At 36.8% G+C, this 13,691-nt stretch overlaps 2 protein-coding genes across 3 annotated transcripts in view; both read right to left on the bottom strand.

Annotated features, from left to right (window-relative positions):
* Positions 1-3,519, bottom strand: part of plcg2 (phospholipase C, gamma 2) — a 39,564-nt gene extending 36,045 nt beyond the window's left edge. Inside the window, exons 1-2 of one of the 2 annotated variants that reach the window (XM_058076342.1) lie at positions 3,387-3,519; positions 419-604 (exon numbers count right to left, since the gene is read on the bottom strand). In XM_058076342.1, the coding sequence (XP_057932325.1) occupies positions 419-602 (184 nt within the window). In that variant the 5' untranslated portion in view covers positions 603-604; positions 3,387-3,519. Of the gene's footprint in view, positions 1-418; positions 605-2,057; positions 2,584-3,386 lie in introns of those variants that run through there. The other variant, XM_058076340.1, reaches the window with a different exon arrangement.
* On the bottom strand, positions 2,749-13,351 carry meak7 (MTOR associated protein, eak-7 homolog). The gene is made up of 9 exons (XM_058076366.1): positions 13,291-13,351; positions 12,483-12,682; positions 10,685-10,939; positions 10,441-10,585; positions 9,260-9,474; positions 8,990-9,176; positions 7,425-7,543; positions 5,546-5,716; positions 2,749-3,517 (listed from the first exon to the last, which is right to left on the bottom strand). Exons 2-9 carry the CDS (start codon positions 12,627-12,629, stop codon positions 3,389-3,391), a joined length of 1,368 nt encoding a protein of 455 aa, XP_057932349.1. The 5' UTR covers positions 12,630-12,682; positions 13,291-13,351; the 3' UTR covers positions 2,749-3,388.
* Between the last annotated feature and the right edge of the window lie 340 nt (positions 13,352-13,691).

The raw sequence follows: 13,691 nt of genomic DNA, 5'->3' as shown, positions 1-13,691 counted from the left end.
AGGTAAGTTAAAAATGTGAATGGCATGATATCAAAAACATGTTTTTTGAGGAATACCAGGAATATGAAATGATAAAAAAAAAAATCATTATGAAGATATTTCAAGAAAACAACCTGACCGGGTCATTTTTGACCAACTTATGCATCTAAGAGTTACAAGGGATTGGACAGTCATCATCATGGGAGGGTAGACCCCCCCCCAAAAAATGTCACCGTCCCTAAGCCAGAGGATGTTATTGGCTGTCCGTCATGACACTGACTCATATTCAGTTTTTACTATTATTTCCAGTCTTAGCAACAATGTTATGTATTATTGTCACCTGATGTCACCAGCGGTGTTTTGGGGCCATTTCCTGCCCCTGGTGGAAAAAAGTTCTGACACCCCTGAACTAGACGACATCCTCATGCCAAATACTCACAGACACCATCGGTCTTTTCTGCGGTGCGCGTCCAGGCCACCTGACGTGTTTCCATAATGACCTGCACGGTGAGCCTCTCCGCCTTCTGCCTGAAGACCGTCATGACCATGCCCATCTCCATTTCCCGTTTGATCATGCTCTTCCTGTACTCGGTCATCTCTCCCTGCTGCCCCCAGTGCGCCATCGCTGCAGTTTGGTGGGACACGACAGACACCGACGTCAACTTCAAATGTACCACTGTCATGCACGTTACGGTATGTACCATGTTGTTCAAATCATCCAACGCATGGAAGAAACAACACAAAGCACTTGGGAAGACTCAAAAACATCAAACAGGATAAATATTAAATATCATACATCTTAGATCGGGCACTGGTCCTTTTTCCTACGACTAAAGCGCTCAAATAAGTCTGTTTATGTGTACTACATATCGTAGTATTAGCTTAATCATTACTACTAAGCAGCGTTAAAACCACAACAGCAACGTAGTAACTATTGTCTATAGTTCAGAGATGTCCAAACTGCGGCCTGGGGGGACATTTGTGACACGTGGCTCATTTTTGATCCGCTCTGTATTTCAAGAAAAAACTGCATTTCAGCTTTGTGATACAAATAATAGCATTTTAGCAATAAAAATGCTATTATTTGTACTCAAATTACTATAACTTTATTGTCATAAAATTGCTACCTTATTTCTTCATCTCATTCCAAATTTTTAATCTTAATTTCAGCTTTATTCTTGGGAAATTACAGATGTTCTTTCCATTTCTGCTCTTACCTTTTAAAATTATTTTACAAACAATTTAACTTTCTTCTTGTAAATTCTTCTCTCGGAATATTATGACTTCATTTCCATAATATTTTGACTTTATTCCTGTAATATTATAACTTTTTCTCGAACCAAATGTTCCAAAAATTACAACTTTCTTCATTGTTTTATTTGTTTCTCTTTTTTTGTATATTTCAATAACTAAAATGACATTATTGTTCCTCATATTACTTAAGTCTCCTAAACTTGTGATTTTTTTCATATTGGATTTAAATTTTTTCTCTTAATATTTTGACTTTATACTTGCAGATTTTTTTTAATCTTAGTTTTCTTGTTATATTATTATATTATTATATATTATGATTGTCTGGACACCTCTGTCCATTAGAATATTAGAAACAAAAAAAAGAATATATATATATGCAATATATGGAAAAGCAAATTGGAAAATCAATATGACAATGTTGAAAAAAATTAAAAAATATTAATACAATTAAAAATATAAGTTGAAATGTTTGTAAAATTGACAGGTAACAGTAAACATTGGAGTCGTTGGTATCATTGGTATCGACATTTGGATCGATCGCCTCCCCCCAAGTACAACACTCCTGTCGTTGTGCCAGTGACGTCACAGGGCAATTTCACAATGCGTCGCTTTAATACAATAAAGATTCCACACCGGCATATTTTTGTGTTGTGTAATTGTGTCAAGTCACCGTGTTTGCTGTGGCTAAAAAGATGGAAAGGCTCAGTGTATCTATTTAAGAGCTTTTTATGGTTTAATTATCGGTAGTAAAGCGATTCCCCTCGCTGCATCCTACATGACTCTCCAACTCTCTGACCAAAACCAAATTAAAGCGAAACGCTTACCTTGTACGCTGAGCAGATCCTAGAAATGATTATTTTTGTCTTTATTTAGTCATTGTGTTTAAATCAAGCGCAGGCGAATGCAGAGATGTTAGTTCCTCTATCTGGCTGGACGAGGAAGTAAAGTCAACTTGCATTATAAGCATACGCCTGCAAGTTTCAATAAAAAAAAAAAGTCCGGAAGCAAAGATATCTATGCAAAATAAGCAACATCAGCCACTCTGGAGCACAATGTTACATTTTGTGCCATGATACGTTTTGTTTTTAATGAGTTTACAGTGTCATATAGTCAAATACATCATATTTAACTATTATCTCGCAAACCAATAGAGTAGCTGCTGCAAACAGAAATCGAGATAAATAACGGTCAACTCAAAAACACTCGAAATGTCCTAAAATGGAACCTATAGAGCTTTGAGCTTGTCTTTAAATGGAATATCTTTCGTCAGTGGACTTAATAAGTATACTATAGATGTACAAAGTTTGACAGCGTGCTAGCTACCTGTAATATTTACCGGAAATGAGCTAGCAATATTTACATACTTCTCCCGCTGCAAATTAGTCCCTCCTCTTCCGGTACATAGCCAAGATGGCGACGATTGAGAGCAGTTAAGTCATTAATAAAACGAAAAATATGGCATTATTATGAATTAATAACAGCTAAATATGGTTAAATGAAGTGGAATAAATATATAGCATCGAGAAGACACTCAAAAGATGCTGTGAATGAATATGTATTCTAATTTGGCCACGAGGTGTCAGTAGTGTTACTGTCATGTTGATTGAGACATACTATACCTGTAATGGAAGCACCAGACTTGATCGCTGGAACAACAGGCTTTTATTGCAGGTTTGAATCATCTCACAACACGCACAACAACACGCCACGCCAAGCTAAAAGCCCTTTGTGTGCAATATAAAACTTTTTTTTTTACTACTTTCAATCTGTGAAGACGATGATGCTGTGCGTTCCTGTTTTACGATGGATTTTCCCCCTGAAACATCAACTATCTTTCACAGTTGACTGATATAAAAACTCCCAAACACTCAACAATAAAATACATATGCAACACTTTTATTTTTGTTCTTTTTTCATGGGCTCAACTGAAAGTTGTAAATGTTTTACATGTCGGAGGTGGCATATTTGTTAACAAATGTGTCTAAATCTGTGTTATTGACAGGTGCGCATTTGGCTGGCCGCAATAAAAGGCCAGTTTGAGGTCTGTTGGTGTTGATTTTGTGTAAATACATACCGGATAATTGAACATCCACTGGAAGAAGAAGAAGAAGTGCAAACTAAACACAGATGACACAGTGCGTGTTTTTGCTGACCCTCACTGCTCCTGGTCGTCCTTCGCCTTTCTGAGACCTTGACTGTGAAGAGTCTTCCCCGTCATCTCCATCATGGCCTGGACTTCTGGATCCATATCCAAGACACTCCTTTTGGACTCATCTTCCTCACCCTGGAAGGGCAAAATATACATACATCAAATTCCATTGATATTGCTTTTCCAGGTTGCATAATTTTGTATCTGACAAAGTAACATCCTGTAGATATCGTGGAAGTACGTGGGAAGGAGGACCCAAAGGCAGAGTTGGCAGGCACTACACGCAATAAGGTTCGGTACACAGGAAGTCAGTCCAATAAGACAGGGGTCTCAAACTCAATTTACCTGGGGGCCACTGGAGCAAAGGTCTGGGTGAGGCTGGGCCGCATCAGGTTTAAAAAAAAAATATTTTCTTTCTTTATTTTTATTTGTAGTTATATTATACATTTATATATTTTTTATTCATTCATTTATTAAAAACTGAAAAAATAATAAAAAACTGTCTTCAATAAAAAGATGAAAAAATAAATACTTCAAAATAAAGAAAATAAATAAATAAATTAGTCATAAATAAATAAATAAAATAATAAAACAGCAAATAAGAAAAACATAAGAAACCACATATTGTTGGTGGGTAGAGAAATTATTTTTTTCCATAATCAAATTAACTAACTAAATTACTAACTACTAATTACAGGTTTAAAAAATGTTTTTTTTTATTTATTTTTATATTTTTATTTATATTATACATTTATATATTTTTTATTCATTCATTTATGAAAAACTGAAAAAATAATAAAAAAACTGTCTTCAATACAAAGATGAAAAAATAAATAAATCAAAATAAAGAAAATAAATAAATAAATCACTAATAAATAAATAAATAAAATAATAAAACAGCAAATAAGAAAAACATAAGAAACCACATATAATTGGTGGGTAGAGAAATATTTTTTTTCCAGAATCAAATTAACTAACTAAATTAATAACTACTAATTACAGGTTTAAATTTTTTTTATTTATTTATTTATTTTTATTTTTATTTATATTATACATTTATATATTTTTTATTCATTCATTTATGAAAAACTGAAAAAGTAATAAAAAAAACTGTCTTCAATACAAAGATGAAAAAATAAATAAATCAAAATAAAGAAAATAAATAAATAAATCACTAATAAATAAATAAATAAAATAATAAAACAGCAAATAAGAAAAACATAAGAAACCACATATAACTGGTGGGTAGAGAAATATTTTTTTTCCAGAATCAAATTAACTAACTAAATTAATAACTACTAATTACAGGTTTAGATTTTATTTATTTATTTTTATTTTTATTTTTATTATATATTTATATATTTTTATTCATTCATTTATTAAAAACTGAAAAAACAATAAAAAACTGTCTTCAATAAAAAGATGAAAAAATAAATAAATCAAAATAAAGAAAATAAATAAATAAATTAGTAATAAATAAATAAATAAAATAATAAAACAGCAAATAAGAAAAACATAAGAAACCACATATAGTTGGTGGGTAGAGAAATTATTTTTTTCCAGAATCAAATTAACTAACTAAATTACTAACTACTAATTACTAACTAAATTACTATTATTTAACCTTTAACATGAACATTAATGAAACTTAACCATTTTACCCAATTAGCAAAATTAGCATCGTGACATCTGGGCGCAGCGTCAATTGTGTCTGGTGTGCACACAGCTTTAAGCTGTCATTCCTGGGTACATGATACCATGCAGCATCCACATCAAACTCGCACGGTTAAGCTTTCATATCAAGGTGGGGGCCTCAAACTCGCATCCCGTGGGCCGCATTTTGCCCGCGGGCCGCCAGTTTGAGACCCCTGCAATAAGACAAGTTATCAAAAAAAATGGCAGGCAGAAGAAGGGGTCGAAAACCAGACAAGGCAATATAACAAGGAACGCTAGAACGAGACAACAAACTTGCAGCTAACAGGAGGAACCAGAGGAACCAAATAGGGAGAAGGAAATCAGATGATGACGGACACCTGAGCATAATCAGGCAGGAGGCGGGATCTCCAAGGTGAAGGCGAGGCAGGAAATGACAGGCATGACAGTAGACAGGAAGGGAAAGCTTTCGGCTAAGGAATAATAAGGCCCGCTATTCCATCTTCCTACCTTCTCCTGCTGTCCCACTGCCCATACTTCCATCGAGTCCATCACAAAGTCCTCATCTCCCGAGAGTTGAGGACTGCCAAAGGTTGTACACTTTGGCCGTGCACGGCTGTGACCGCGTCCAAAATCACTGTCCAACCACAAGCCGAAGTAATTATGCTGGCCGCCCATTCCCTGGAAAAACCAAGTGAAAGGAAAAAGTTCAAAAAGAAGTTAAACTTTTTTTTGTTTGGTTTGTTTCTCTTAATATTCAGACATTTTTTGTGGGGGAGGGATTTCAACTCCATGCTACTAAAATGACATTATTCTCTCTCATAACATTAATCACATTATTCTCATAACATTGCAACATTTCTTGTTGTTAGAATACCACGTTTTCTATTTGTAGTTTCACTTTGTTTTCCCCCAACTTCTGCTGTACTTTTATTTCAACTTTCTTCTCATAATTGTGATTTTTTTCCATAATATTTCAAACTTTTCCGCAAACAATTTATCCTAAAATAACAACAGTGTTGGTTTTATTTATTTCTCATGACCTCGTACTTCGGTACAAGGTACATTATTTAAAAAAAAAAAAAAAAAAAAAAAAACTTAAACGGTATTATGGAAAGCAGGAAGTGAACAAATGTAACAGTTACTGATTGTACTGATTGGGATAGGCTCCAGCACCCCCGCAACACTGGTAGAAAATAAATGAATGGTCTGCGAAGCGCCTGGATGGTGGACGAGTTGTTACCATTACCACTCAGCTGGGAGACTCGGGTTCGATTCCCCCCTCGGGCATCTCTATGTGGAGTTCCCATACTTCCATACTCCGGTTTCCTCCCACATTCCAAAAACATGCTAGGTTAATTAGCGACTCCAAATTGTCCATAGGTATGAATGTGAGTGTGAATGGTTGTTTGTCTATATGTGCCCTGTGATTGGCTGGCCACCAGTCCAGGGTGTACATCGCCTCTGGTCCGAAGACAGCTGGGATAGGCTCCAGCACCCCCGCAAGGATAAGCGGTACAAAATGAATTAATGATTTGTAAGATTAAAAAAAAATGTGAGGGCTGCACGGTAGTGAGTGGTTAGCACGCAGGCCTCACAGCTAGGAGAGCCGAGTTCAATTCCACCCTTGGCTAAATCTAAAATCATGCTAGGTTAATTGGCGACTCCAAATTGTCCATAGGTATGAATGTGAGTGTGAATGGTTGTTTGTTTATATGTGCCCTGTGATTGGCTGGCCACCAGTCCTCCGCCTCTGGCCCGAAGACAGCTGGGATAGGCTCCAGCACCCCAGCGACCCTCATGAGGATAAACGGTAGAAAATGAATTTTATTTTGATTTGAAAAAAAAACATATTTTGTGTTGCTTATGCTGTATTGTTTACATATTTTGGTTGAACAAACATGGCTAAATTTGTGTCCAAAGCTTTTTTTGTTGGGAGCTGATATTTTCCTGAAACTTACATATTATGTTCAATTGCTGATAATGAAAGAACGGAAAAAATTTGAAACAATTTTTTTTGTTTCTGATGAAAAATAAGAGTCCATGTTCAGATCGTCTAACATGGCCGGTACTGAACGAGTTACATTTGTCTAGGATTTTCTAGATTATGTCTAGGATTGAATGAGTTATTAATGTAGCTTTATTCTTGTCAAATTACTGCCATTTTGCTGTTGTCGTTTTTTTTGTTTTTGTTATGAAATGATATTTTTAGAATGTGCCGGACACCCTTACGACATTATAGTTCAATGGCAACACCGTGCTGGTTGGTGCTGGCCTAACCTGAGCTGAGGACTAAGGAGCAAGACTTAGGTGAGATGCAGACATCTCATCATCAGATGTGTATATTGTTATTAGTATATTGTTATTATATCATATCTGCTCGTCTCACCAGTCCGTTGGGCATGGTCTGCTGGTTCTGGTTGAGGTACATGAAGTGTTGGTTGTAACCTGTCCATGCATAAACTCTCATTGTGGGGAACACAGAGAACAGGAAGCATCTGGAGTCACCTGCACACATGCAATACATATGAAATGCTGACCAACATATTCAAATAAATATTGACAAATATTCCTTATGATATCACTTCCACGTGTCTTTTTTTAACTTCTCAAAGTATTTTACTATTATTTTCTATTCACTTTTTTTAATTGATTTCTTGTGGGGCTGCACGGTGGTCATGTGGTTAGTGCGCAGACCTCACAGTTAGGAGTCCCGGGTTCAATTCCACCCTCTGCCATCTCTGTGTGGAGTTTGTATGTTCCTTTTTGCATGCGTGGGTTTTTACTCCGGTTTCCTCCCACATTCCAAAAACATTCATTCATTCATTTTTCTACCACTTTTCCTCACAAGGGTCGCGGGGGTGCTGGAGCCTATCCCAGCTGTCTTCGGGCGAGAGGCGGGGTACACCCTGGACTGGTGGCCAGCCAATCACAGGGCACATATAGACAAACAACCATTCACACTCACATTCATACCTATGGACAATTTGGAGTGGCTAATTAACCTAGCATGATTTTGGAATGTGGGAGGAAACCGGAGTACCCGGAGAAAACCCACGCATGCACGGGGAGAACATGCAAACTCCACACAGAGATGGCCGAGGGTGGAATTGAACCCTGGTCTCCTAGCTGTGAGGTCTGCGCGCTAACCACTCGACCCCCATTCCAAAAACACGCTAGGTTAATTAGCGTCTCCAAATTGTCCATAGGTATGAATGTGAGTGTGAATGGTTGTTTGTCTATATGTGCCCTGTGATTGGCTGGCCACCAGTCCAGGGTGTACCCCAGCCAGCTGGGATAGGCTCCAGCACCCCCGTCACCCTAGTGAGGATAAGTGGTAGAAAATGAATGAATAATATGATTTGGGGCGCCTGCATGGTGGTCAAGTGGTTAGCACGCAGGCCTCACAGCAAGGAGACCTGAGTTCAATTCCACTCTCGGACATCTCTGTGTGGAGTTTGCATGTTTTCCCCGTTTTTTTCCGGGTACTCCGGCTTCCTTTCCAAAAACATGCTAGGTTAATTAGCGACTCCAAATTGAAAATAGAAAATGAATGAATGAATGAAAAATATGATTTGGGGCGGCTGCATGGTGGACAAGTGGTTAGCACGCAGGCCTCACAGCAAGGAGAACTGAGTTCAATTCCACTCTCGGACATCTCTGTGTGGAGTTTGCATGTTTTCCCCGGTTTTCTCCGGCTTCCTTTCCAAAAACATGCTAGGTTAATTGTCGACTCCAAATTGTCCATAGGTATGAATGTGAGTGTGAATGGTTGTTTGTCTATATGTGCCCTGTGATTGGCTGGCCACCAGTCCAGGGTGTACCCCAGCCAGTTGGGATAGGCTCCAGCACCCTCGTGAGGATAAGCGGTAGAAAATGAATGAATGTTTTTTTGTGTTTCTCCTGGACATTGGCTTTCTTCATACCAGTCACGTCATGCGGACTCTTTCTCACCCTGGAACTGAGGTCTGACCCCCCAGCTGAGGGAGGCAAAACCCCCAAAAACGTGTCCCCTCGTGTCTTTGATGAGCAGCAAAGTGGGCCCGCACTGCGTCAGGCCGGCCACCATCCTGGTGAAGCTCTCGCCGTGCAGCAGCGTGGAGAACACCAGCCTCCAAGGCGCGCTGTGTCCGTCAGGCAGCTGTCAAGGCAGTCAGGCAGCATTGTTTGGTTTCCACCCAATTCCCACATGACCATATAGCCGGTATCATCAGGTCCACTCACCTGTGGCGCCAGAAACATGAGCGTGGGAATGTCCAGCAGACACTTCAGCCCTTTCCACGGCGTGTCTTTACAAGGAGGTAGCAGGTTGGTGCGAGTCGATTGTGTACTTAGCGACACGTTCATCCCTTCAGCTACCAGCGTCAGCAGGTATGAAGATACTTGGGGTACTCTGAAGATCCAGTCTTCCAAACAGGCAACATCACAGCCGCCTTGGTCTTTGGAGATGGGGACAGAACATTTCATGTTGTTGCAATATTGCATCATTAAGTATTAATCCATCCATTCATCCATCCATTAGAGCCCTCTACACAAAAAATAACACCCCTACAATTACCTTTACACTCCTATTGCCAGCCAATCACAGCCACTGAATAATTCATATATTTTTGACAAATCCTGATAGCGTGAAGCCACAAAATCCATCCATCCATCCATCCATTAGAGCCCTCTACACAAAAAATAACACCCCTACAATTACCTTTACACTCCTATTCTCCACATTATTATACGGGATGGATGGATGGATCCATCAAAAATGAAGCCACAAAATCCATCCATCCATCCATCCATCCATCCATCCATCCATTAGAGCCCTCTACACAAAAAATAACACCCCTACAATTACCTTTCCACTCCTATTGCCAGCCAATCACAGCCACGGAATAATTCATATATTTTTTATAAATCCTGGTAGCGTGAAGCCACAAAATCCATCCATCCATCCATCCATTAGAGCCCTCTACACAAAAAATAACACCCCTACAATTACGTTTTCACCCCTATTGCCAGTCAATCACAGCCACGGAATAATTCATATATTTTTTGACAAATTCTGATAGCGTGAATCCACAAAATCCATGCATCCATCCATTAGAGCCCTCTACACAAAAAATAACACCCCTACAATTACCTTTACACTCCTATTGCCAGTCAATCACAGCCACGGAATAATTCATATATTTTTTGACAAATTCTGATAGCGTGAATCCACAAAATCCATCCATCCATCCATCCATCCATCCATTAGAGCCCTCTACACAAAAAATAACACCCCTACAATTAACTTTCCACTCCTATTGCCAGCCAATCACAGCCACGGAATAATTCATATATTTTTGACAAATCCTGATAAAATTGTACGCCCAAATCTGCAACATAAAGCAGCACAAACATTTGTTTACCTGTGGGTTTGAGTTCTGAACAAAGGTGCTCCGCCAAAAGCTTGACACCAAGAGAGCCATGTGGCATATTTTCAGGGTTCCACCCCTGAAGGCGTCCTTTAGTGACAACAATCTGAACTACAGCAGAGATGAGGTCCTGCAAGAACTAGCAAAGCAAAGACACGTGAGAAGAACGGTGGTTTTCGCCCTGGACGGTGATGACTTATTGATGATTTATGACTTGACTTATGATGACTATTCTCACCTGCATGACTTGCTCAGTAGTGACACTCGTGGGGCTTTCTGAGGCTCCCTGCGACATGGCCATAACAAGAGGAGCTCGTTCTTCCGCGGTGCCCTGCAGGGTGTCGGCGAGGAAGACGACCAATTGCTCTCGAGTCACTCCTGAAGCCGCGCCGACGCTTACTTTGCCGGATGCGGTTGGTCCGACGTCGATCCTGCACATGCACTGGTATAATCTCACCACCATGGACTTTGGGGCCATCTTGGACATGGACGACTAAATAAAGGATAAAATCAATCACAAATGCTGCCACAATAAAAGTGATTATTAAGACAAAAAAAATGTAATTGAAGACAATTGAAAAACAATTATGAGAATGACATCATAATATTCTGGGGACAAATATTTTCATTTTAGAAGCATAAAAAATATATACAAAAACAACATTATTTATTAAAAGTCTGAATATTTTGAAAAACAAACAAAACAACAAATAAAGTTGTCATTTTTTGGAAAATTAGGCTTATGTTACTAGAATAAAATCATTCAAACATTTCAGGTGGGGAATAAAGTCTTGGTCAGCAGAAATTGGTCAAAAATGCTGTAATTTTACAAGAAATAATAATAATAAATAAATAAGTTTAAATAATATAAATATATAAATAATAATAAATAAATAATAAAGTCAAAATATTAAGAGACAAAAATTGCACTCTAATGGGAAAGAAAGTGGCAATTTTACGATAATAATATATATAATATATATACTCTGATACTGTATACTTTTATATATAACTCTATATATATTTCAGGAAAATGCTGCATCTCAGCTGTGGGATATAAGTGGATAAAAAAACATTATTACTATCAGCTTCACTCTTTGATCCTTTTTTCTTATTTTTTTTAATTTTTCAAATATTTCAACTTTCTTCTTAAATTATTTTGTTTTGTTTTCAACTCTGCACTGCTAAAATAGTATTATTTTTATTTTCCTACAATATATTATATTATTATAATTATATAATAATAATAATAATACATGATAATAATTATTTAATTGTATTATGTAATTAGATAATTATTTAATAATAATAATATATTATTATTATTTTAATTTTCCAAATATTTCAACTTTCTTCTTAAATTATTTTGTTTTGTTTTCAACTCTGCACTGCTAAAATAGTATTATTTTTATTTCCCTATAATATATTATAATATTATTATAATTATTATAATTATATAATAATAATAAACAATAATAATTATTTAATTATTATTATGTAATTATATAATTATTTAATAATAATAATATATTATTATTAGATAATTATATTATATAATATATATTATATATATAATAAACAATAATAATTATTTAATAATTATTATGTAATTATATAATTATTTCATAATAATAATAATATATTATTATAATAATATTATAATATATTATAGGGAAATAAAAAATTATGCTATTTTAGCAGTGCAGAGTTCAAAACAAAACTAAATAATTTAAGAAGAAAATCGAAATATTTGGAAAATTTAAAAAAATAGGAAAAAAGGGTGAAGAGTGAAAAAAGCTGATACTAATAATGTTTTTTTTATCCACTTATATCCCACAGCTGAGATGCAGTGTTTTCCTGAAATATATATAGAGTTATATATACAAGTATATAGTATCAGAGTATATATATAAGTATATATAAGAGTTTGGACACCGCTGGATTGACAGTGGAAGTTCGTGCTAAGGTAGCCAAAACATTATCAGTGAAGTATAAAGTATATATATAAAGTATATATGTGTGTATCGTATCCATACCTGCAACATATCAAACGTGAGAGTGTTTCCTGCGCGTGCCGCAACGTTTCGTCGCAGCCCGTCAAACACGCCTTCAACCACCGGCCGATCTTCAGGACGGAAGCGGGACAGACGCTTCTGCACCAGCGCACTCTCAGTGTTGCCCATGGTGCCCTCCCGTCCCGTTAGACCACACAAAATGGAGGCATTACGTGGGGAAACTGTTGGGTAGAAGAAATGCATTAAATATATATATTAAGTTTGATATATTGTTGTTTTTGTGTTAGCTATATGGTTTTATTGTTAATTTAAAATATGCCAATATATGCCTATAAAAAATCAGCCACAGGCACGCGGCCCGCACTTTGGACACCCCTGTATAATGATGTAATTTTCCCAAAAGTTACTACTATATTCTTAGTTTTGTTCTTAGTTTTAAAGTATTTTGTGTTTTTTGGGGTTATGGATCCGACCAGTCCAGAGTGTAGCCCCGCCTCTCGATGGAAGACAGCTGGGGTAGGCTCTAGCATCACCCTGGTGAGCACAAACGGTATCAAAAATGGATGGATGGATTTTCCCTGTCAGCCACCATCTTTTATGCTCAATACACTTAACATACTTAAAAACTATCATATGGTATTTTAGATATCAAATGTCTTCATATTTTACCTGTGTGTAACACAATTTGTCACAAATATTCGACAGAGCGAGTACGGCGAAGCCCTAGCATAGCAAAACGTTTAGTTTTGTACAACCGCAGATATATGTAAATGTCATGAATGTAACATAGAAGAGATAATAACGTTTTTAAAATCATGCTAGTACAAACCTTTAAGTAAACATCAGCTGAGACCTTCCGGCTCATTCGAACGATTTGTGTAACTTCCTGGTACGGCTGAACGTGACACAAGTGAAGTCCAATCAAATCGGCCAAATAACAATAGGGTCTTTTTGATTGGTTCATAAACGTCAAGAGGCGGGATAAAGTGGATTTGGCTTCTTCTTTTGAGATATAAAAAAAGTGAAACAAAAATCTGTGTTATTTAAACATTGAAGGCGTTCATATACAATTTTATATAATGTATGTGAACATAAAATAAAACTAAATGTCTCTCCATTTAGTGGATTTATATCACTATTACAAAATACGGTAGGGTGCTTGAGCCATTTGCATCGTGTGTCCACTAGATGCCGCTGTGTACCACCATTAGTGTCAATGCTATTCATGTT

Source organism: Doryrhamphus excisus, chromosome 6 (assembly GCF_030265055.1).
Source record: "Doryrhamphus excisus isolate RoL2022-K1 chromosome 6, RoL_Dexc_1.0, whole genome shotgun sequence".
In the NCBI taxonomy this organism is placed as follows: domain Eukaryota; kingdom Metazoa; phylum Chordata; class Actinopteri; order Syngnathiformes; family Syngnathidae; genus Doryrhamphus; species Doryrhamphus excisus.
This window is presented reverse-complemented; position numbering and strand designations above follow the sequence as displayed.

Excerpts from the sequence above, each read along its gene's own strand:
- meak7 (XM_058076366.1), bottom strand. The coding sequence starts at position 12,629 with ATGGGCAACACTGAGAGTGCGCTGGTGCAGAAGCGTCTGTCCCGCTTC. Across the intron at positions 10,586-10,684 it reads CTACTGAGCAAGTCATGCAG|TTCTTGCAGGACCTCATCTC; the intron begins GTGAGAATAGTC and ends TTGCTTTGCTAG. Across the intron at positions 9,475-10,440 it reads TTCAGAACTCAAACCCACAG|ACCAAGGCGGCTGTGATGTT; the intron begins GTAAACAAATGT and ends CCATCTCCAAAG.